Here is a 25,781-nt window from a genome sequence, read left to right on the forward strand (position 1 = left end):
CGACGCTTCATCCAGTCCCAAACATGCTCAATGGGGGACAGATCCGGAGATCTTGCTGGCCAGGGTAGTTGACTTACACCTTCTAGAGCACGTTGGGTGGCACGGGATACATGCGGACGTGCATTGTCCTGTTGGAACAGCAAGTTCACTTGCCGGTCTAGGAATGGTAGAACAATGGGTTCGATGACGGTTTGGATGTACCGTGCACTATTCAGTGTCCCCTCGACGATCACCAGAGCTGTACGGCCAGTGTAGGAGATCGCTCCGCACAACATGATGCCGGGTGTTGGCCCTGTGTGCCTCGGTCGTATGTTGTCCTGATTGTGGCGCTCACCTGCACGGCGCCAAACACGCATACGACCATCATTGGCACCAAGGCAGAAGCGTCTCTCATCACTGAAGACGACACGTCTCCATTCGTCCCTCCATTCACGCCTGTCGCGACACCACTGGAGGCGGGCTGCACGATGTTGGGGCGTGAGCGGAAGACGGCCTAACGGTGTGCGGAACCGTAGCCCAGCTTCATGGAGACGGTTGCGAATGGTCCTCGCCGATACCACAGGAGCAACAGTGTCCCTAATTTGCTGGGAAGTGGTGGTGCGGTCCCCTACGGCACTGCGTAGGATCCTACGGTCTTGGCGTGCATCCGTGCGTCGCTGCGGCCCGGTCCCAGGTCGACGGGCACGTGCACCTTCCGCCGACCACTGGCGACAACATCGATGTACTGTGGAGACCTCACGCCCCACGTGTTGAGCAATTCGGCGGTACGTCCACCCGGCCTCCCGCATGCCCACTATACGCCCTCGCTCAAAGTCCGTCAACTGCACATACGGTTCACGCCCACGCTGTCGCGGCATGCTACCAGTGTTAGAGACTGCGATGGAGCTCCGTATGCCACGGCAAACTGGCTGACACTGACGGCGGATTCGACGGCCAACACCGCGGTTCCTGGTGTGTCCGCTGTGCCGTGCGTGTGATCATTGCTTGTACAGCCCTCTCGCAGTGTCCGGAGCAAGTATGGTGGGTCTGACACACCGGTGTCAATGTGTTCTTTTTTCCATTTCCAGGAGTGTATTTATTCGTTTCCGAGATACAGAGGTTCAAAATTATCCTACTTGTACACGTAAAACACGCACGTAAAATCCTGTGTGAGGCGAGAACGTAGTTTATAAAGTGACGTAGCGGGAAGAAATACGCTACAAAGTGTCTTCGTTATCATCTGAGCGATTGTGGGAACACCATGTTGCAGTACTGAAGCACATGAAATTGTCTGAGGTGTAAAATTAGTTTTGCCTTATTTTAATTTCACAGTAGTAATCTGTCAATATTTTTCTGACCCAGAAACGTGAGTGACACGCCCTGCTGTAGCAGGGAAAGGCGGAAAACGAGCGGAAAAATGCTCCTGTCGAAGCAAAAACAAGTGAATAAGCTCATGTTTAAAAGACTCTGACTGAAAAGTGGGTAGCAGCTGCCTCATTCTACCTTCCTCACCATCTTTAAAAATTCTGCGAATATATTCACGCTTTTTTGTGCTGAGAGAGAAGGAGGCAGTAGTAGTGGGAAGGATACTGAAAAATAATAAATACTGGAAGGTAACAGACTGCGGTTGTGGTATAGAAAGAGCGAATGAGATAATGTGAGTGTGAGAGAAAGAGAGGGAGACAGGCAGTGGCAGTGGAGCGTAGCTGACAGTGACAGAACGGTGCTAGGAAAAAAGTGAAGTGTACTGTGCTAGCGGGAGAGGAATAAAGAGAAGGAGGCAGAGGAAATGAGAGAGAGTAGTGAGAAAGAGAGACAGAGTCTATGATAATGACAATGAGGAAGAGAGAGACATTGACAAGAGATAGCAGCAGTGGGAAGGAATTAATGAGACAGTAAAAGTAAGAGCGAACAACAGAGAGACAGTGACAATAAGAGGAGACAGTAGTAGTAGTAGTAGTAGTAGTAGTACGAAGACAGTGATGCTTGGAGGGCCACAAACAGATAATGGCCATGAGTTGCGCCGAAAGAGTGACAGAGAGTAGGAAATTGGGAGCGGATGGCAATAAGAGTCTTACAGCAATTGGCTATTGAGTGCGAGCGAATTACCGTTAGAGCAGCTTGTGCGAGTGAGAGGTGAGCTGTATGTTAAACAGAGCGCGAATAAGTTCGCATACCAATATTTTTGTGATAATTTTAAAGGTGCTGAGGAAGGTTTAACGAGCCAGCTCTTACACCACTTTTCATTATGAGTCTGCTCGCTAAGCAACTCTCAGTGGGAAGTGAGGAAGTATTACAGGATTTGAAGAATGGAAAGAACAGTCTACTGAGCATAAAATATAAAATGAGAGTAAACCGAACAAAGACGAAAGTAATGAGGAGTAAAATAAATCAAATTAACGATAAACGCAATATCAGAATTGGGGGCTACTTTGCAGATGGAGCGAAAGAATTCCGGCACCTTGGAACGAAGGAGGATGTAAGAGGCAGACTACCATATGCAAAGATAGATTCCCTCGCTAACACAAGACTCCCAACATCAAACACAGGGCTTAGTCTGAGAAAGAAATATTTAAGAATGTACGTGTCGAGCTCAGTAGTGATTACACAGTGCACCAAATAAGGAATGAGACATCTAGCATTAGGTCTAAACTAAGTACTTTATTACAACTTCGCAGTTACATCGATTCAAAATAACCCACTAGCACCTCTGCACAACGTTTACATCGATCATACAAGTTACTGGAAGAACACTGTAAGTAATGTATCTCTTTCAGTCTGTCGGTGAAAACACGTTGGATGTCCTCAGTGTCACTAAAACGTACCAATTGTAAGGCGTATTTAATTTTCTGGAGTAAAAAGTCTGCAGGTGCAAAATCAGGCGAATAGGGTGGGTGTTTGAGCACGCAGATCTCGTTTGTTGGTAAAAACAGTTCTACAGGTAGTGCTCAGAGGGCCGGTTCCTTGTTATGCAGAAGAAGTCATTTCTTGCTTTGAAGCAGATGCGTCCCCACACTAAGCATGCAAGCAAAGAGTCGTTGCATGACTCCCAAGTGTCCGGTCACTGTTGTGAAGAACAAATTCACAATGGATCACTCAAGAAGCATCGAAAAAAAAGAGCGCCGTTGTCTTCACGCGTGATTTCTGCAACCTGAATTTGATCTGCCTCGGTGACGATATTCAGTGGCATTCCACACCCTGATGTTTTGTCTCTGGATCGAATTGAAAACACGAATTGGTTTGAACAGATTAGCACTCTCATCAAATTGGCGCAACATCCAGTTGTATTCTGTCTTTGCTCTTCTGAAAATAAGTATGGCACAACGTGGGCACAAATACTTCACTTGTGCAAGTCTTTCTCTAAAATGAACCTTGCCGTAACGTTACTGAGACCAAGTTTCACTTCAAGCATTCTGGGGGTAATTCTTGTATCAGTGACAAAATGCCCTTCGATTTCCCACATTTTTATACTCCCCAGCAGACACAGGGAGTCCACCGCGTGGTCCGTCGTGAAAGGATTCTCTTCCATTCTTAAATACTGAAAACCAGCAGAGAACTTGTACTGTACACGACTAAGACAGTTATCCCCGTAAGCACGTTGCATGCCTTTGAAACTTCTGACACCGTTTTTCCTAATTTACAGTAAAATTTTATCACAGTTCTTTGATTCATGATGCAACGTTTGACGGTCGTAAAATGTTATTTCCACTGCAGCTGTACATTCAAAGGCTGAGTCATCGACATACTGGAAGCGTCCGCATGTTCAGCAGAAAATACTAGTTTCGGGAATGGTAAGAATTAGAGAAGGACCCCGTCCCTCCTCATCTGAAATGTATAAACCGTATGCCAAACCCCAAAACCATGAACAGTTGCAAATGAAATATTAATCTTTAAAAAAATTAATCAGTAATCATCGTGGTAGCGGACACAGCGTATAAGATTTGCACCAAGATAAAAAAAATCGACGTCTACAAATTATTGCGAAAATCTATTGTCTGAAGGACAAACTGGTTTCAGAAAAGCAACATCCTGTCCTGATAATTTTCGGATACGTAAACAAATTCTATAACAACAAAGAGAGCTCAATATGGAAACAAACGTCGTATTTATAGACTTAGACAAAGCCTTCGGCAATGTAGCTAGGAAAATCCTATGAAACATATTACACAAGAACAGATATTCTCAGTAAATAACAGAAAACCTTTATAGAGGTATACAAATAAGAATAAAGGTTAACTGTGCTATATCAAAAGACATATCGATAAATTAAGATGTTCGACAAGGGTGTTGCTTATCACACATACTTTTTAATAAGTACATGACTGAAACATGAAAGCAACAAATTGATCCGGGTTTGAGATTATCGCATGACATATTTTTTAATTCGATGCGTTTTGCAGACGACCCTGCACTTGTATAGGACAGCGAGACTTCACTACAATGATCCATCTATGGACTGAACCAAATTTCTAAGGAATATAATTTGAAAAATCAATTCCACAAACAAAAGTAATGGCTTTCAAAGGGAAAAACCAATGAGGACTCAGATCGTAGTAGCACGTTAATCACTTCAGGTATCTTGAAAATATTATAAGCTACCAGAATGAACTTGACATTGACAACGAACTACAGAAATATCAGATCATATGCGGAACAATCAATGGGCACAAAAATCAAATTTTATAAGGTAATAACCACGCCACTTTGATATTTTAAATTGAAACTTGCACATTTACTAAAAAGCAAGAATGTAGAATCCAAGCCGCAGAAATTAAATTTCTAAGAGGAGTTATGGGCTGCACAAGATTAGATAGACCAAGAAACGAAGACGTAAGATCAGAGCTTGGGATTTATGCTGTAAATGAGACAATCAAGTCTAATCGACAAAGCTGGCTAGAAAATCTACAAGTGATGCCGGATTCAAAGATGCCAAAACAAGACTTAAATTTCAGAGCGTCAGGTACAAGATCCATAGGAAGGCCAACAAAAAGATGGCTGGATGCTGAGAAGACAAAACAGGTCCATGGCATAGACAAAAAAGAAAGAAGAAGAAGAATTGGTAACCATATTTGGTGCCTTTCTTGAAAGTGCATTTTTAGTTTTGGCAGGATATTTTCATAACTTTCCACTCAAAAACTTTCTCCTCCGCAAGACAAAATATTTCGTTGGTACCCATCTACATAGGGGAAATGATTATCATAACAAAGTAATAAAATGGAAATGAAGTCCTATGCTTCTTCACAGAGCGTAGGGGAACGATGTGGGAGACCTGCACCGCTTTACTAGGCAAGGTCCTAGTGGGGTACGCGCTTCGGCGGTACATATACTAAAATTGGAACGATACAGAGAAGATTAGCATGGCCCCTGCGTAAGGATGACACGCCAAATCGTGAAGCGTTCCACATTTAGTACTTGGATGGGTGACCGCCTGGGAACACCGGGTGCTGTTGCCTCTATCTCGTTTAGCCGGCACGGTAGCTCAGCGTGTTCGGTCAGAAGACTAGCTGCCCTCTGTAATAAAAAACTGAGTTAATGGATCAACAACGAACTGAAACGGGTGTCTTTCGACGTCCGCCCAGAGCAGATACAATGAACGAAAACGAACAAAATGAGATAATTAAAAAAAAAGTGGAGGTGGTTTGCCATAGCCGTCCTCCGACCGTGATGGGGATGAATGATGATGATGAAGACGACACGACATCTCGAGGCAGGAAAAAGCCCTGACCCCGCCGGGAATCGAACCCGAGACCCAGTGCTCGGGAAGCGAGAACGCTACCGTGAGACCACGAGCAGCGGACATCAAAGTTATAAAAAAATAAAGTAATCAGAGCTCAGAAAAAAATTATTTTTCGTTTTTCCTGTGCGCTTCTCGAGAGTGGGAACGTTAGAGAAACAGGCACTTAGCTGTGAATTGCAGAGTAATCATGTAAACGTAAAGCATTGACAGGAAGAATGGGCGGCATGATAGGACATGGGATGAGAGTGAGCCATAGATGGCAAAAACTATAGGAGAACACAGCGACTGGAATACATCCAATAAATAACCAGCGAAAAAATGCTCCAGTTAGAGTACAAAAAATGCGAATACGTTCCTGTTTATTTAAAAGAGCGATAGAAAAATGGGGTACCAGCTATCTCATTCTACTTTCCTCAGTACCTTTTTAAATTTTACCAAAAATTTTGGCGTCCCACTTTTCGCTCAATCTTTTAAATAAACGTGAATATATTCACATGTTTTATGCTCCGACAGAAGCATTTTTCCGCTGGTTCCCTTCGCTTCCCTGCTGCAACAGGGCATGTAACTCGTATAAGAAGAAATGTATTGATCAGTAAAACTGCAGCAGGGCATGTAACTCATATTAAAAGAAATGTATTGGTCAGTAAAATTTAGGTAGTTTACTTATGTGAAACTGAAGTTACACAAAAATAATTTTACACCTCAGGCCGGATTTTAATCGCAAAAATATTTTGCGTGTGCTTCAATACTGCACCATATGGTTTCCAAACTACTTTTTCGCCTCACACCGGATTTTACGTGTACAAGTAGGGTAACACTGAATCATTGTATCTCGGTAACAGATAAAGATACGAAGAAAATGTTCAAAGTTGTTACAGATCCGGATCGCAGGAACACTTCGTAAAAATTACAGCCATTCGCTGTGTGCAACCGTCATGAAATTAGCGTTCGGATTCCGGTTCCATAAAAACCAGCTTTTGGGGTGTTTCTCGGTAACGGATAAATATTTTTGGAAACGCGGAGATGGTTCTTCTAGACAAATCTCCAAAGAACATGCTTTTAAATTTGAGCAACTTGTTACGATTATTTGTTATTTATATTTCACCCCATACCGGATTTTGCGTGTAGAAGTATGGTAAATCGTTATCTTGAAAACGGATAAAAGTATCAAGAAAATTGTCAAGGTTGTTCGAGGTCGGGATCTTAGGAATACATCGTAAAAGTTTCAGCCATTTCCTGTGCAATCGTCTTGGAATCCTCAGCTGGATTTTGGCCTGCTAGTGACGGCGAAAATATGCTACAAAAAAACCTTTCTTTGAGGTTTTTTGAGGAACCGACTATGAAATAATGGTGCCTCCATAAATCCCAGCAAGCCCACGATAGACCATGTCAAATGCAAAAAGAACCAACCGATTTGCTCCTTTTGCCTAAGCAAGAGGCAATACTTTGTTCTATAGGATAGTGACGCTAAGACGATCCTTCTGTTGGGTTTACAGATGGTCCCTAGCGCAAGGGCTATCCCAAAACACCTGACCCTATCTTTTCATCACTAACAGAACCCGAGGTATGAGACCCGAAAAATCCCGTTTTTATGCACGGCATTTTGGAACGTACGAGGTACGCATGCTGTCGCATGTATGCAGATTGAGGAAATTAAGTATAAGTGCTACTTTGAGACGGAGAAATGGTCGTTGGAGAAGAAGACGTGCCGAACCACATAAAAAAAACGGTGATACGGGACCCTGTCGAATGTCTTCTGGAAGTTAAGGAATAAATTGTCCAGGTTGTCCCAGTTTGTTCTGGTGGTATCGCCAAAAGGTCTCCAGAGAGTAAGCAGAAGACTTGGAGGCTCGCTTAGAATGTGGGAACGTTGCGTGGCCCACGTGGAGGGATCGTTAGCAGAGCGGCACGCACTCTGAGCCGCCTCCCCCGTCCCCCCCTTGCGGGCGAGACGGCCCGTGAGCACAGGAAGGAGGTGAAAGCACCTGCCCCGCTATATAAGCCGGCGGACGATCGCAGAAGGCACTCCTCCTCCACCCACCGCGCCGGGAACCAACAACCAACTGCCGACATGAGGGCTCTCCTGGTAAGTTAGCACATCATTTCTCTTCCTCACCTTCTTAATCAAGTTCTGCAGCTTCCTCTCACAGCGGTTCTCTCTCAACTGCTTAGTTTCTACATTCTAAATCTTCAAGACCTACAAATTTTCTAATAGTCAAAACTAAGCGTAATGCTTCATTATTAATCGTGTAGAAATTTTTAGGGACGACCTCTGCTTGTCGGGGAGCTAGGCTTATTCTCACAAAATTTATAAACGCTCAGCAAGCTGCTGTCACGGCTTCGGTGTAGCTGTATTACTACAGAAGTGTGTAACCACTTTGTTTCCGACAATGGCTGTTGTTTGCAAGCAGTATATTCGCCTGGGGGAAATGATGTACTGGATTCGAAAAATCATGGATAAACTTGTGATCTAGCTAAGTCGTCTGACTGAGAAAACTGTTATATTCTCATGCAAAAGTTAAAACACTATAAAAAGAATTACAGGAGATTTATGATTTATATCTTTTTCTGTACTTTCCGAACTGACACGTACCACTTTGTGGCCCAACAAATGGCGGTAGGCATTCTAAATTTGATAGAACTGGTCATGGTGTACCACAGGACTCTGTCTTGGGTCCTCTGCTATTTCTAACATACATTAATTGATATTTCATTTGCATTGTTACAAAATACATTTTTTCCCTTTAGCAGATAATACAGCTACATGCATGAAAATGGTATTTAAAATGTTCAAATATGTGTGAATTCCTAAGGGACCAAACTGCTTACGTAATCGGTCCCTAGACTTACACGCATTCTTAAACATACACTCATGCCCGAGGAAGGACTCGAACCTCCAGTGGGAGGACCGCGCAGTCCGTGACATGACGCCTCAAACCGCGCGGCTTCTCCGCGCGGCAATAGTATTTATAGCTATCCTTATAGAGAAATTACTCTGACAATTGAAAACAGATAAATCACAGCAAATGTATATTACTTGTGATTAGACGCAAAACATGAATCTATGTAGGTGTCCTGGGGCAAATACTATAATCCGTCCAAGCTTCGAAATCCGAAAAGCTGATAGAATAGTATCTTTGGGATTACAGCTGGGTCATAAACTGACCTGAAAAACCCACATTCCATACTTAATGAACGTCTTCTGAGTACAAAACTGCGTTGTAAGTATTGCATCTGAGTTTCAACCCACAACTTTCTGAAGAGACCTGTTTGAAGATGTTAGCGTTTTGAAAGCTTTCTCTCAACGTATATAATCCTTAATATATATCTGTTACTATCAATATTTCTCTTTTCTTAAAAACCGACAAAAAACTTATACCAAGCGTTAAAGTGAACTCTTGCTTTGATTGGGGATACTAAATGTCTTGTAATGTAATGTAATGTAATGAAGTTCAACATCAAATAAAAAAGTGTGACATGGCCATATTCCTTTACTCCACTTAATAATATTGTTACAGGATTTTTTAATTCAAATCAGAAAATTTTATTACAGGCCTTTGGCATTAATCAAATTCATATTATTCCTTTTATACTGCAGCTTTTCATGCCTTCAGCGCTTTTGAGCTTAAATAAAATGAGCGTATTGCACTTCTCTCTATATTCTAGAGACTACTCTCTGTGGAATCAAATGGTTATCGATAATTTTATGTAAATCCGACATGCGAAAATAGCTAAAAAAATTGACATACTTCCAGTAGCGTCATAATTTGAAATTTGTGTCACAGTTACAGAAAAATCTGCAGAGTATTGGCTATTTACGTGTATATTCCGCTTAATTTTATTTACTGTCACTTAAAGAGTCAATGAATTTTATCACTTTCGCCAGTACTTCCACAAGTTAGCTTTCTCTGCCAGTTTTTGTGAAATATGACAGTCTCTTTCATGATTCTCTCGCTCATGTACAACTTTCTCGATTAGCCCGAAAAGAATAAGAGTACTGCTGCAATATAATTAAATCTCAAAAGACGTAACTGATTTTGTATCAGACTAAAGACTTATCATTCATGATGGAATCTTTACAACGATTTTTCAATATTTTGGCCTTAGGCTACGTTGAACATTTATATCTATTTTTCAATAAAAAGTTGTGATAGCTGTACAAAATAGGGATTATGGGATATTCAGATCCACTTAACAGCAAACAGAATTTTAATCATTCTCTTAATTACAAAAGGTTTCTGAACTAAATCGTGCTATCGAAATTATTAGCTTGTAACAGGTGCCCCACATGAAAGGTGTACGCCTCATGCCCGAGATTCATGTAACAATGAACTAACTAAAAAGGAATAGATAACAGTAACGTTAAAAACATTTATTTACCTGTTTATAAGAGATGCTGTAAGTAGTGGCCATGAGCATCCAGGTATCGCTGACTTCGTGTGTTGACGTTACCAGCAACACGCTATAATTCTGCAGGCGTGATGTTGTTAATTTATCTAGTAATATTCTGTAGATAGTCTATTGTGAGAGGATTGTAGGCATACACTTTGCTTTTTAATGTTGCCCATAAATAAAAGCACACGCTGTTGATTCCAGGGACTTCGAGGCCAGAGACCTCAACTGACAAGTCTGTCTGCAGGGAACACGTTGGTGATGTGGGTCATACTTTGATTGTACGTGTGAGTGGTGGCTCCATATTGTTAAAATAATGAATACAGATGTAATATTAGCTGTGCATAGAGAGAGTCAAAGATCTCTGGATATCTGGTACTGTTTAAGGTGTAATTAAAATACACACATAAAAAAAGTTTTGCATCACCCCGGTTCCCAGAACTCCTGGAAATAGAAGTTGACTGTGGATGTTGTCTCACAGACACAGTCTATTTGACTGTTCAGAGATGTCACTAAACGCGCCCAAAGATGTAAACACTCATACATGAGCAGCGCCTATTAGACGGAGGGAGTCCGACAGCCGATCAGTTCCAGTCATTCCAACACGAAGGTGGTACATGGGACGTGTCGTCTGTAGTTCAACCATGCCTAGACGGTCAATACCGCGGTTCGATCGCGTTCGCATTGTTACTTTGTGCCAGGCAGGGCTCTCAGAGAGGGAAGTGTCCAGGCGTCTCGGAGTGAACCAAAGCGATGTTGTTTGGACATGGAGGGGATTCAGAGAGACAGGAACTGTCGATGAGATGCCTCGCTCAGGCCGCCCAAGGACTACTACTGCACTGGATGATCGCCACTTACGGATTATGGCTCGGAGGACCTCTGACAGCAACGCCACCATGTTGAATAATGCTTTTCGTGCAGCCATAGGACATTGTGTTACGACTCAGAGTGTGCGCAATAGGCTGCATGATGCGCAACTTCACTCTGACGTCCATGGCGAGGTCCACCTTTGCAACCACGACACCATGCAGCGCGGTACAGATGGACCCAACAACATGCCGAATGGACTGTACAGGATTGGCACACACGTTCTCTTCACCGATGAGTGTCGCATGTGTCTTCAACCAGGCAATCTCTGGAAACGTGTTTGGAGGTAACCCGGTCAGGCTGAACGCCTTGGACGCACTGTCCAGCGTGTGTAGCAAGGTGGAGATTCCTTGCTGTTTTGGGGTGGCATTATGTGGGGTCGACGTACGCCATTGGCGATCATGGAAGGTGCTGTAACGGCTGTACGATACGTGAATGCCATCCTCCGACCGATAGAGCAACCATATCGGCAGCATACTGACGAGGCATTCGTCTTCCTGGACGACAAATCGCGCCCCCATCGTGCACATCTTGTGAATGACTTCCTTCTGGATAACGACATCGCTCGACTAGAGTGGCCAGCAAGTTCTCCAATCATGAACCCTATCTAACATAACTGAAATAGATTGAAAAGGGCTGTTTATGGACGACGTGACCCACCAACAAGTCTGAGGAGTCTATGCCGATTCGCCGTTGAGTAGTGGGACCATCTGGACCAACAGCGCCTGGATGAATTTGTTGATAGTATGCCACGACGAATAGAGGCATGCATCAATGCAAGAGGACCTGCTACTGGGTATTAGAGGTACCGATGTGTACAGAAGTCAGGACCACCACCGCTGAAGGTTCTGCTGTATGGTGGTACAACATGCAATGTGTGGTTTTCATTAGCAATAAAAAGGACGGAAATGATGTTTATGTTGATCTCTATTCCAATTTTCTGTACAGGTTCCGGAACTCTCGGAACAGAGGTGATGCAAAACTTTTTTCGATAGGTGTGTAGCGGGCCAATAATGCCCATGCCGGACAGTGCATACCAAATACGTATCATCTCTGACTGCTGATGTTGTTCATCCAGAAGATGTGGGTTGTCCTGCTACCAGTTTCTGTAATTCCGAGAGTTTACGTAATTTGACAAATGAAATCAGGCCTCATCTGACATGAAGTAAATCACACGGTCGAAGAAACCGTTAGCAGTTGATGTTAACAGCTAGATACAGTTATGAACTCTTTTTTCCTGATCCTCAAATTTCAATTCATGCACGGCACTCGCACGATAGGCTTTTAATTTCATTTCTTTTAGTACACGCAACACGATGCGAGTGAGACATCAACCTACTGGTTTAACATCCTTACCGATTTGCAGGGACTCTCGTACTGTCCATGCAACATCTCTCTGTAGTTTCAGGAGTTGCTCTGGACATTGTGAACTGATTCTACAGCCCTCCATTTCGTCTACAAATCTTAAACATTGCTGGTCGTGGGGAGTTTCCTACAAGGATACTTCGCTTGAAATATTTCTTTACAGTGCTTGCTGGAGCCTGTCTTTATGTAACTCCCGACAATTTCAATTAGTTGTTCCAATGCAAACTTCCCCTTTTCTGTAACAACTCAACAATTCGAGCTTCCCACAACAACTGATGCGCCAACACACAGTTGTACTCAGCTTTCCGATTAAATGTAGTGTAACCAAGTTTCGAGACAGTGTTGCCACTTCACAACCAAATTGTCTGGAGATGATTAACTGGTACGTGAGGCCTACCTGTTCTGTGTGGGACACCCTATATAAGAATAATCATTCTGCCAGAATAAAAATTTGAATCAGATTGTGCAAGATGCTCAGATGGCTCAGTTGGTGAAGAGTTCCACATGAAAGCCTAACTCTAGAGTAACGCCCCAGTATGGTGCACAATTTTAATCAGTCGAGAAAATTTGTTACAACCTATTCTTAGATTAAGAGTGAATGATTAGTTCGCAGCCTGCATCTGGTAAGTTTACTATAAAACGATCTGTTTCATTATGTTGCTTAAAAAGTTATTGCATAGAAATTTTTTGCGTAACAGCTTTCTCGTATCGTCACGACCTTCGTCGGGCAGCTGTTTCCAACTTTCAGCATAGTAAAGTTAGCCTCCTGAGCTGGGTGGTAATGTGCTTGCCTCCCATGCAAGCGGCCAGCCATGTTGGAGGTTTCCTCCGCTCGTGGACTGGGTGTTGTGTTGTCCTCTTCATCATTTTATCCTCATCACCGGCGCTCAAGTCGCCCGATGTGTCGTCGAATGAAATAAGACTTGCACTTGGCGGCCGAACTTCCCCGAATGGGGCCTCCCAGCTAACGATGCCATACGCTCATTTCACTTTTCAGCATAGTAAAAAGAATGGGACACTTCTTTACGAGAAGCTCTTTGCCCGCAGCTTGTGACTCTGTTGGCGGCAGCCGCCATCGCCGCAGAGCAGACGACGAGCGGGCAGCCTGCGGAGGAGACCGGCAAGAAGCAGGACAAGAGGGGCCTCCTGGGCCTCGGCTACGGGGGCGGCTACGGGGGTGGCTACGGACTGGGAGGCGGCTACGGCCTCGGAGGCGGATACGGCCTCGGAGGCGGCATCGGAGGTGGCTTTGGGGGCGTCGGAGTAGCAGCCGCCGCTGGACCAGCCATCAACGTGCAGACTGTAAGTGTCTAGCAGGTCTGCTCTGTCTCACGCAAGCGGTGGACAGGTGCTTCAGCTCGCCCCTTGCCTGTTGGCGATTTATTTGCACAGTCTCCTCGAGAGAGGTTCTCCAGCAGTTGACACACTAGGCCGATACCGCTACTCGTCATAATCATCAGCCTCCTGGCATTCACTGCTCCCCCTCGAGACTTCTCCACAAATTGCAGACTTCAACCATAGACCTCCATGCTGTTGTTGCAAGTTTTCTTGTGCCATCTACTTATTTTCAGTTACACCGCCAACTAGGTCCTTCATTATCAATTGCAACCAGACAGGGACACTACTTTATCATCCACCATTCATTCATCTGGCTATATGCCCCGTACTCTTACATTTAATTTTCGCTACAGTCGCAATTGTGTCTTTTGTATCTCCCGTTCGCCGGCCGCGGTGGCCACGCGGTTCTAGGCGCTGCAGTACGGAACCGCGCGACTGCTACGGTCCCAGGTTCGAATCCTGCCTCGGGCATGGATGTGTGTGATGTGCTTAGGTTAGTTAGGTTTAAGTAGTTCTAAGTTCTATGGGACTGATGACCTCAGATGTTAAGTCCCATAGTGCTCAGAGCCATTTGTACCTCCCGTTAATTTCAAATACAGATTTCTCTATCTCTTACTAAGCAGTCAGGTAGTTGGATCAAACTTCCTGGCAGATTAAAACTGTGTGCCGGACCGCGACTCAAAGTCGGGACCCTTGCCTTTCGCGGGCAAGTGCTCTACCAACTGAGCTACCGAAGCACGACTCACGCCAGGTTCTCAAAGTTTTACTTCTGCCAGTATCTCGTCTCCTACCTTTCGAGTCTCGGTCGGGCACACAGTTTTAATCTGCCAGGAAGTTTCATATCAGAGCACACTTCACTGCAGAGTGAAAATCTCATTCTGTAAACATCCCCCAGGCTGTGGCTAAGCCATGTCTCCGCTATATCCTTTCTTTCAGGAGTGCTAGTTCTGCAAGGTTCGCAGGAGAGCTTCTCTAAAGTTTGTAAGGTAGGAAACAAGATACTGGCAGAAGTAAAGCTGTGAGTAGCGGTCATGAGTCGCGCTTCGGTAGCTCAGTTGGTAGAGCACTTGCCCGCGAAAGACAAAGATCCCAAGTTCGAGTCTCGGTCCGGCACACAGTTTTAATCTGCCAGGAAGTTTCATATCAGCGCACACACAGCTGCAGAGTGAAAATCTCATTCAGGTATTTGGATGGGTTCCCACATTAAGAGTCCATAACTCAAAACTCACAACTTTTACAAACTTCGTGCTATTTACATTATCAAGAACATTAGAGGGCATTTTTATTCTTCGGTTTATTTTCATCCCAGCAAACCAATCGCTGCATTCAGCTGTTTTAAATGCAAGATCTCCCAAGATATTTCATTGTCCTCGTTATTAGTTGTACCTAGTAACATTGACAAAGTGTCATCAACATTTATTTTCTGTTCTACTCCCAAACTTGCTATATTACATTATTCTACTCCTTATTGAAGTTTATCTACTCTAGAGGAGAACAGTACGAAGCCATCGTCCAAACTATGGAGTACATTTGTTTATTTAGCAGACATACCCTTTTTGTTTTCCCAGTTTAAAGATCTACAGCCTCGAAACTTCGTCAGACTTAGGAGAACCTTGGAAAAGATAATTCTGGATTCCCGGACGAAGATTCGAGCTGCATTTCCTTCGCTATGCGCCCCGTTCTCGCAGCCAACCAGCGGAGGTGATCCAGCCCGTTTGGTGCGTGTTCTAGAGCCGTGTGACGTACCGGACGTGCGCGTGACGTTGGCACGCCTGCTTGCAGGTGGCGCGGCCAGTGGCGGTGCCCGTACCGCAGCCAGTGGAGGTGACGCGGCCGGTCCCGGTGCCGGTGCCGCAGGCGGTGCCCGTGTCGGTGCCCCGCGCTGTTCCTGTGCCGGTGCCTCAGCCCGTGCCCGTGCCGGTAGCCCGGCCCTACCCCGTGTCCGTGCCCAGGCCGGTCGCCGTGCCCGTCCCTCAGCCCTACCCCGTCACCGTCCCGCACCCCGTGCCCGTCGTCGTAGGAGGCGGCTACGGCGGCGGCTTCGGGGGCGGCTACGGCGGCGGCTACGGCGGCGGCTTCGGAGGCGGTTACGGGGGCGGCTACGGAGGAGGCTACGGAGGAGGTTTCTACGGCAAGCACTAACTGCACTCTGTGGTAAGCCATCCACTTTGCATCAGATTCTTTACTGTCTTCCTAGATTCACACTTTGCAAATACACTAAGCGACATTAAAATCGCTACACCAAGAAGAGATGCAGATGATAAACAGGGATTCATTGGACAAATATATTATACTACAATTGACGTGTGATTACATTCTCACGTAGTTTGGGTGCATAGGTCCTGAGAAATCAGTACCCAGAACAACCACCTCTGGCCGTAATAACGGCCTTGATACGCCTGGGCATTGAGTCAAACAGAGCTTGAATGGCGTGTACAGGTACAGCTGCCCATGCAGCTTCAACACGATACCACAGTTCATTAAGAGTAGTGACTGGTGTATTGTGACGAGCCAGTTGCTCGGCCACCATTGACCAGACTTTCTCAATTGGTGAGAGATCAGGAGAATATGCTGGCCAGGGCAGCAGTCGAACATTTTCTGTATCCAGAAAGGTCCATACAGGAGCTGCAACATGCGGTCGTGCATTATCCTGCTGAAATGTAGGGTTTCGCAGGGATCGAATGAAGGGTAGAGCCACAGGTCGTATCACATTTGAAATGTAACGTCCATTATTCAAAGTGTCGTCGATGCGAACAAGAGGTGACCGAGACGTGTAACCAATGACACCCCATACCATCACGCTGGGTGATACGCCAGTATGGCGATGACGAATACATGCTTCCAATGTGCGTTCACCGCGATGTCGCCAAACACGGATGCGACCATCATCATGCTGTAAACAGAACCTCGATTCATCCGAAATAATGACGTTTTACCGTTCGTGCACCCAGGTTCGTCGTTGAGTACACCATCGCAGGCGTTCCTGTCTGTGATGCAGCGTCAAGGGTAACCGCATCCATGGTCTCCAAGCTGCTAGTCCATGCTGCTGCAAACGTCGTCGAACTGTTCGTGCAGATGTTTGTTGTCTTGCAAACGTGCTCATTTGTTGACTCAGGTATCGAGACGTGGCTGCACGATCCGGTACTGCCATGCGGATAAGATGCCTGTCATCTCGACTGCTGGTGATACGAGGCCGTTGGGATCCAGCACGGCGTTCCGGATAACCCTCCTGAACCCACCGATTCCATATTCTGCTAACAGACATTGGATCTCGACCAACGCGAGCAGCGATGTCGCTATACAATAAACTGCAATCCCGATAGGCTACAATCCGACCTTTATCAAAGTCGGAAACTTGATGGTACGCATTTCTCCTCCTTACACGAGGCATCACAACAACGTTTCACCAGGCAACGCCGGTCAACTGCTGTTTGTGTCAAGAGAAATCGGTTGGAAACTTTCCTCGTGTCAGCACGTTGTAGGTATCGCCACCGGCGCCAATCTTGTGTGAATGCTCTGAAATGCTAATCATTTGCATATCACAGAATCTTCTTCTTGTCGGTTAAATTTCGCGTCTGTAGCACGTCACCTTCGTGATGTAGCAATTTCAATGGCCAGTAGTGTACCTCTAAACTATACTCGTGCTCATAAATTAATGATAATTTCACAATGTGGTGCCACACAACGTGGCACTACACAAAACTGGAGCTAACAGCATAGGCACATAGGGAACACATACGACACAGATCTGTAAGTCCACGGTATTGGTGATAAGTTGAGAAAACCGTCCCGAAACACATGTGCTACAAAACGCCACTGTTTCCTGGACATGTACCCCGACATCAATATGGGATATGATCACTATGCACACGTACACAGGCCGCACAATGGGTTGGCATACTCTGGATCAGGTGGTCGAGCAGCCGCTGACGTATAGCCTTCCATTCTTGCACCAGTGACTGTCGGAGTTCCTGAAGTGTCCTAGGGGTATGAAGACGTGCAGCGATACGTCGACCTTGAGCATCCCAGACGTGCTCGATGGGGTTTAGGTCTGGAGAACAGGCAGGCCACTCCATTCACCTGATATCTGAGCAGCCGTTTCGGTTGTTCGCAGATGACGCTGTCGTTTATCGACTAATAAAGCCATCATAAGATCAAAACAAAATGCAAAACGATTTAGAAGAAATATCGGAATGGTGCGAAAAGTGGCAGTTGACCTTAAATAACGAAAAGTGTGAGGTCATCCACATGAGTGCTAAAAGGAACGCGTTAAACATGGGTTACACGATAAATCAGTCTAATCTAAAATCCGTAAATTCTACTAAATACCTAGGTATTACAATTACGAACAATTTATATTGGAAGGAACACACAGAAAATGTTGTGATGAAGGCTAACCAAAGACTGCGTTTTATTGGCAGGACACTTAGAAAATGTAACAGACCTACTAAGGAGACTGTCTATACTACGCTTGTCCGTCCTCTTTTAGAATATTGTTGCGCGGTGTGACATCCTTACCAGGTAGGACTGACTGAGTACATCGAAATAGTTAAAAGAAAGGCAGCACATTGTATTAACGCGAAATATGGGAGAGAGTGTTGCAGAAATGATACAGGGTTTGGGATGGACATCATTAAAAGAAAGGCGTTTTTCCTTGCAAGGGAATCTTCTCACGAAATTCCAATCACCAACTTTCTCCTCCGAATGCGAAAACATTTTGTTGTACCGACTTACATATGGAGGAAGGATCACCAAGATAAAATAAGGGAAATTAGAGCTCGTACGGAAAGATATAGGTGTTCATTCTTCCGGCGCGCAATACGAGATTGGAATAATAAAGAATTGTGAAGATGGTTCGATGAACCCTCTGCCAGGCAATTAAATGTGATTTGCAGAGTATCCATGTAGATGTTGCTGTAGATGTTTCAAGGTACTCCTCCACGATGGCAGCCCACTCAGCTCAGTGGGCCCGTATGTTATCATCCATCAGGAGGAAGGTGGGACCCACTGCACTCCTGTGACCAGGGGTCAGTGGAATGCACCTTGCAGGTCTCCGGGCGTATAAACCGTGTCTGTTCAGTCGTCTGTAGACTGTTTGTCTGGAGACAACTGTTCCAATGGCTGCAGTAAGGTCCCGAACATGGCTACGTGCAGTACTCCGTGGCTGTCTGCAGGCACTGATGGTGAGATACCGGTCTTCTTGTGGTGTTGTACACTGTGGACGTTCCGTACTGTAATGCCTGGACACGTTTCCTGTCTGCTGGAATCGTTGCCGTAATCTTGAGATCACACTTTGTGGAACACAGAGGGCCCATGCTACGACATGCTTTGTTTGACCAGTCTCCAGTCGCCCTAGTATTCTACCCCTCATAACGTCATCAATATATGTTCTTCGAGCCATTTTCAACACACAGTCACCATTAGCCCTTCTGAAAACGTCTGCACACTTGCTCGTTGCACCGTACTCTGACGTGCACCAACACACCTCTGCGTATGTGGACTGCTGTCAGCGCCACCGTGCGACGACCGCATGGTCATACCCCGAGGTGATTTAAACCTGCAAACCGCCCACCAGAGCTCTGTTTTACCATGTATCAGCATTATCCTTAATTTATGAGCATGAGTGTACATGGGAGAAAGGACACACTCACCAGCATCTTCAATTTGTTCTTGCCTTACCGTTAACGAAACATGTACTCACCTCCGTTACTGGGGTCATAACGTTCGTAGCCTAGTAGCGCTCGACTCTCGCGTAGCCAGTTCGTATCGTGAAAATGAAAGTAAGTTTTCACCGCCAGTATTTGGCCATCAAGGGGAGCAGACTTTGCACCAGTCTCCTTGATTACATTCCTCTCTCTGCAGATTCTTATGGATTGAGGGCCGTTGATGATTATCTAGCCACGTTCATGGGTTGTAGAAAATAAACTAACGCTAAATCACAGTAAAACTAAGTTTTTACAGTTTCTAACACATAATTCAACATAACCAGACGTTTTAATTTCACAGAATGGGCATATGATTAGTAAAAGTGAACAGTTCAAATTTTTAGGTATTCAGATAGATACTAAACTGTCGTGGAAAGCCCTCTTTCAGGATATTATTTAAAAACTTAATGCTGCCATTGTTACTGTTCAGGCGGTATCTGAAGTAAGTGATAGTTCGACACGAACAGTAGCCTATTTTGCTTATTTTCATTCGCTTCTGACGTATGGCATTATATTTTGGGGTAATTCTTCCCAATCCCATAGCATATTTTTGGCTCAGAAATGGGCAGTTCAGGCAATAAGTGGTCCAAGTTCGCGAACCTATTGTCGACCCCTGTTCACTAGTTCGGGTGTTCTGATATGGCCGCTCAATATCTATACTTTTTACGGTCATTTCTTGTTAACCACATCAGCTTATTCCCAATAATTAGCAGCGTTCACTCAGATAATACTAGGCAGAAAATCAGTCTGCATTTGGATCGCACTTACTTTACTCCTGTGCAGAAAGGTGTGCAATATACTGCTGCCCCCAATTTCAATAAGCTACCACAAGAATTAAAAATTCTTAGCAGTAATCCACGCGCTTTCAAATCGAAACTGAAGGGTTTCCCCTTCTATTCCTCCGAGAAGTTCCTTGAAAAATTGAACTGATTCCTTGAATGCGTTTACATAAACTTATGGCTTGTCTCTTTTTGGGTTCATAAACATTTTATTTTATGTGATATTACTCTTATGTTGTAATTTCATGTACCGACACGTCAATGACCTTTGAGATTTGCTCCTCGATTTGGTCCTGCGGATGTAGACCTATAAAATGAAGAATAAAATAGAAGACACACTATTAGCCCTGCACCATCAGCCCCCCCCCCCCTCCCTCCACACACACACAGGAAAAATTATCTTCACAGAGCAAATTCACATCCTTCCCTACCAAAACGGATGTACCAATTCAGTATAAGTTTGATGATTTGAGGAACATGTAATAAATACTGAGTAGTGGCGAGAGTACCAAGAACCACCTATCGTAAAATTTTAAAAGACTTCCACCATTCTTCACAAAACTGAGTTGTCTCCCCACCCTGTAGATCAGATCACACGTACGCTCTTGCTTGGCTCTGTTTTAGACACGAAGGCTACATACTGGAGCCAGGTTTCACCCTCTGCCTTCATTCATCTCCATAAAACACAAATATGGCACGAAAGTATACACGTACCCGTTATAGTCACCAGCATCCTGCAGACACAGCTAAGAAGTGGAAAGGTGTCGTTGTTCGCGGAAGAAGAAATTTTTTTGGGATTAGTTGGTTCAATAGTCCTTCGATGTCTCCCAGCTGACAACGCCATACAGTCTGTCTTTACAAACAACGTGTGAGAACAGTGTCTCAGAGTTCATCTCCATGAATTTATCATTGGATATTAACGAGGCGTATGAACGATGACAAGGTGTAAAGTTCTCTGGGTAATATCGACATCAAGTTCTCTTAGTTGGTAAACGTTGCACAGAAACATAAGTTGTGAATCTGATCTGCGGAATAGTTTTTCTCTCTGTAACGTTGGTACGTGTTACGCAGTAACGTAACTGAAGTGTGAACAAGATCTGTGAGATTTATTTTTATTTTTTCTTTATACGTTGTCTTGAAGTAGACGCACTGCGTGTGATTCGTTCTAATGTAAAAGCTCGAATACCGAGTCGTCAGAGTAGCCTTTGTTTCGGACTAGTTATTTCTAATGAAAATCGATTCAAAGTTAGTTTTTTTCGCTAATTAGTCTGCTCATTCACTTTAATTAAGAAATGGACGACTAAATTCAACGTTTTTGTACTTTCATTGAAGATGATCCGCATGGAGGATGACCAAAAGCCTCACCAGCAGACGGAAGCATCAGGAAAAGTTACAATGTTGTGTGGAACAATCAGGTGCGAAAAGCGTGTGAAACAGCTGACAGCAAAGGCATAGCAGAGGGAATATGGTGCGTTAGGACGAAGAATTAGTTCTGAGAAATCTTTGTCCAAGGTGCGTTCCTTGTTGAATACTAATGAGAAGTTAATAACAATAGAAATTTCTCAAAAATGTGTGGACTGTTTAAGAAATGAATCTAGCTGATTTTATGAATCAAGCTGTTACTATAGATGAGATACATGTCTTCGTCTTCACTCCTGAAACGCAAAATCAATCGAAGTATTCTTTGCATGCCGATGACCTTGAAAAAAAACCATCGATTTTATGAAATGTTATGACCTGTATTTTCGAAGATACAATAGACATTCTTTTCAGTGTTACCTTGCATAGGACAAAAGGGTAACTCGCAAACTCTATGCATGTGTTCTCGACCGAAAGCATGAAAAAAATGTGTCAGTATGTTCCGACTGGGTTTCGAAAAACAAAAGGTTCGTAAGACTGTACCTGTCTTTAAAGTTGCAATGCAGTGGGATAACCAAAGAATATGAAGAAAGAGTAGTCAGAAAATTCACGTCGAATCAGTTTTTACAATTTCTATTTCTTCCGAAAGAAATTTCTGACCTGGAAAGATTTTCAGTTCAGTGAAGAAGATGGTTGTTTCACTTTACTTCCCAGTCACACTTTATGGATTGAACCCACTCACTGGAGTAACGGCAAAGAACTGACTTAAAGGGAAAAAAGGAAAAGGTCGTTTTCAAATACAAACCACTTTGCCAAGAAATTATGTAGAAGGAAGTAGTAATTTTTTTGTCTCGTCATAGAACGTCAACACTCGAAATCTTTAGAGTAAGCCTTCGAGTGACGCACTCCGAATCACTCTAACGTCTTCCACTGCACATATTTAAACGTTTCTGTAATACTATCGCATTGACTAAACAAGTGTGTAAAGATTTACAAAGCTCATCTTAGTGTTTTCTTTATATTTTCCGTTAAATGACGTTATTAGTTTTCCCAGGCAGATGAAAATTACTCAAGAACCTTTCGGACGACACTTATTACCGACTTCTTTGGTGGATGAATTATACTTTCTTAATTTACTTCCTATGAGTCCCATTGCGTCTGGCATGTGCGTTTTGCTGAACTGTATGGTCATTTCTTGTTAAACCGTTCCAAGTGGACGCCCCTACGATTCAGGCAGTTCTGTTTGACACTAGTGATTGTTCAGTTATAATCCATTCAAACAGTTTTATGTTGTCCTCTATTTACGTGCGTTACATTATATCTCACTGTATTGGTGGTAAGCTTTTAATCTTTTCATCAAACGTTGGCGTTACATAAATATTCTACCACTTTTCAGCGTTTCTCGCGATGAGGCATCAAGAAGTAGTTGATTAACGGCCTCGGAGACGACAGTTTTAATTATCATACACCACACAGTTATGTTTAAAACTTTAAAATTATTATAAATGCTAGCAACTCTCTCTATCTTATTAAAGAGCGAAGCAAGGAAAGAATGCTTACATATTTGTATATAGGTACTACATTGGGAACAGCGTTAGTTTACCGTGTTTCATAGCCAATCAGATAACAGACAACTCAAAACTTAAAACATAATAACAAAGAGGAAGCACTTCCTTCATCTTGTGCAAGTTAGCATAATACCAACAAAGTTTTCTGCTACCCTCTGGCGGCCCCTTGTACCTTATACCTTTCATCTGGAGTGCTTTCAACTACTTGTCATCTTCACTCTTGAGTCTTCCAACTGAACTTTCCTCAACCCAAACAAATGTATGACCATATCCATACCCTAGATTTGTATTCGATGTCTCCTGTCAATGCCCTTACCATATACATACATACATACATACCACGTACATTCTACAAACAGGAGTAGTATCCCAGTACAGCTCTTTCTCGAATGATATTGATTTAACGTATTTGGCCGTTGTGTTTCGCAACCCCATGGTTCACTCAACTTGTGAGTCGTTAGCCCCTTATTCAGAGACTACTACATTCTTACCTTAAATGAACATTATAAGACTGCATTTCTCAACATCCAGAGGCAGATGAGAGTCTTCACAACAAGATGGAACATTATTGTAATATGACTGTGACGCTGTGTGCTTTCGATAACACTTCATGTTACCGCATCCTCAACGAAACGTTTCGGATCACAACACACAAAGTGCTGCAAACCATTCATCTGCAACATGCTCTACCGTTATCGAACCACGAAAGGTTAAAGGTGCGGAAGGAAGGGTCCTGTCAACTGATGTAACAAAAAGAACTAGTGTTTACCGTATCATTAAGACTCGTTACAGTTATGCCTATTATACTGTGGAGGTGTTCCAAACAGTCATACTTTCAAGGTATTTGCGTTAAAAGTACCAAATAGAAACAATAGAAAGGCAAAATCAAGACAGGCAATGTGTGTTAAACGGGGTGTAAAATATGTTTTCTGTACATCACGACTGCACTTTAACTGGTACGCTGATGACGAAATGAAGTAAAAATTTCCAAATGCGAATAAAAAATATAAAAGAAAATCTACCAGTTCTGAGATACACAGACGATACTACAGAATTTTTTAAGCAGAATGCGCATGCGCCTTATCTCTTAAAATCTACGCCCGAAGCACGGCACTAGGTGGAAGTGACACAGCAACGGTGGGAAACTGGGAAAACAAAAGAGTCTTAAAATTAAATCTGATGCTAGAGAAGCTTGTTGAAAATTTAGTGTATACATAAAGTACCAAACGAAGAAAGAAGTAGTATTTGTACCATTTATGATAAGGAATTTAGGCACAATTAACTTAATACTGAAGGAGCAGCAGAGAGTAAAAATTATGAAAGCCACCATGTAATACAGAAACTGAAAGTGGTGAGCTTAGTAGCAATCTTTATGCGATAGCACTGACCCAAGTCATATCCAGATGAAACACAAAATCGGGTCAACCAAAATACCGATGACTATTCAAAAAAGAAGCTTTTAGAGCTTCTCCTATTTGTAATCCGATTTACATATACGTATTTACATGTAGAAATCAGAAAGAATTACACTGAAATGTTTATTCGTAGATAAATAAAATGTTAGCCGAGTTGTTAATCAATTATTGACACTGTATTCCATTTGCATAATGCTGCATTTTGCAGGTGAATATCGGGAAACTTACATTTATGAAAGCTTCAAATGCACATCGACTACTAATAATAAAAATTGTTTATCTTGTAAAACAGTAAATGAAACTAATATTCATTGTAGTTTACTCAGTTGTAATAGTCGTATTAATTTACGTATTAATGAAAGTATTAATTTATGTATTAATTTACGTTCCAGGCTGTATCCTGAGATTTCTACGCTCTCATTTTTCATCATCACCTCGCTGCCTCGTAAAAGGGCAACGGCGCACTGAAAACCTACCATTTTCTTCAGTTGTTAGCGCCAATGTAATTTTGTACCTTTTTCTTTTATACAAATTGCAATAAAGCACAATGAAAAATTATTACATGTGGTTTCCTATATAATGTATGTGATAATGCAAATCTGTATGCTGAAATGGTAACAGGTTCCAGATCACCCAAGCAATTTGAACCTCTCACATATAATCAACGCAGTAAATAGTGCTTCGAATACATGACTATTCCACGTTGTTTTCTACTTACAGCTCGTTAGTGTATTGTCAGTTAAGGACTGCCTAAAATTTGCCCCTACGGACCTTAAATATATGATCACACAGTAGCAAATAGCTATTAAAAAAGTCGTTGCATATGAACTCGTCTGTCGATGATTTAGCTCTGATGAAAATCGAGACTGTTATATTCGCTACGACAATTGAAAATGCTGTAAATACTTGGTCTGTCACTGTGGAATGGAGTAGAATGTTATTCCGAGTCATTGCCATAGCTGCTGCTGTGGAGTCCTGCGCGAGACTATCTTGAATCGACGAAGAAACAAACAGTCGTGGTTTCAGGGCTGTAGTTATTGTTTATTTACTAATGAAGCGTTTCGCCTCCTTCAGGCAACTTCAGATTGGTTGATATTTTATGGAGCTAGATAGATGGGGTACCGAGCATACGAAATGTCCCAGGAAATAATTACCCTCGTCAAACGTTCGGAAACATGGCGCGTTGCAACGTATCCCAGTGAATACAAAACAGAATCAGGCCAACATGGATCATAACCCAATATGAGCAACTACCTACAACATGTTTGCATGGTGAC

The 25,781-nt window shown here is 43.4% G+C and overlaps 1 protein-coding gene and 1 non-coding gene across 2 annotated transcripts; both read left to right on the forward strand.

Moving 5' to 3' along the window:
- The first annotated feature begins 5,281 nt into the window (after positions 1-5,281).
- On the forward strand, positions 5,282-5,388 carry LOC126274936 (U6 spliceosomal RNA). Its single transcript, XR_007550480.1, has one exon. It is a non-coding gene; the product is annotated as a U6 spliceosomal RNA (small nuclear RNA).
- A 2,335-nt stretch (positions 5,389-7,723) lies between these two features.
- Positions 7,724-25,062, forward strand: LOC126271936 (larval cuticle protein F1-like). Its single transcript, XM_049974357.1, has 4 exons — positions 7,724-7,802; positions 13,388-13,642; positions 15,461-15,832; positions 24,897-25,062. Exons 1-3 carry the CDS (start codon positions 7,788-7,790, stop codon positions 15,818-15,820), a joined length of 630 nt encoding a protein of 209 aa, XP_049830314.1. The 5' UTR covers positions 7,724-7,787; the 3' UTR covers positions 15,821-15,832; positions 24,897-25,062.
- Positions 25,063-25,781: the final 719 nt, after the last annotated feature.

This window comes from Schistocerca gregaria, chromosome 5, assembly GCF_023897955.1.
Source record: "Schistocerca gregaria isolate iqSchGreg1 chromosome 5, iqSchGreg1.2, whole genome shotgun sequence".
NCBI lineage: Eukaryota > Metazoa > Arthropoda > Insecta > Orthoptera > Acrididae > Schistocerca > Schistocerca gregaria.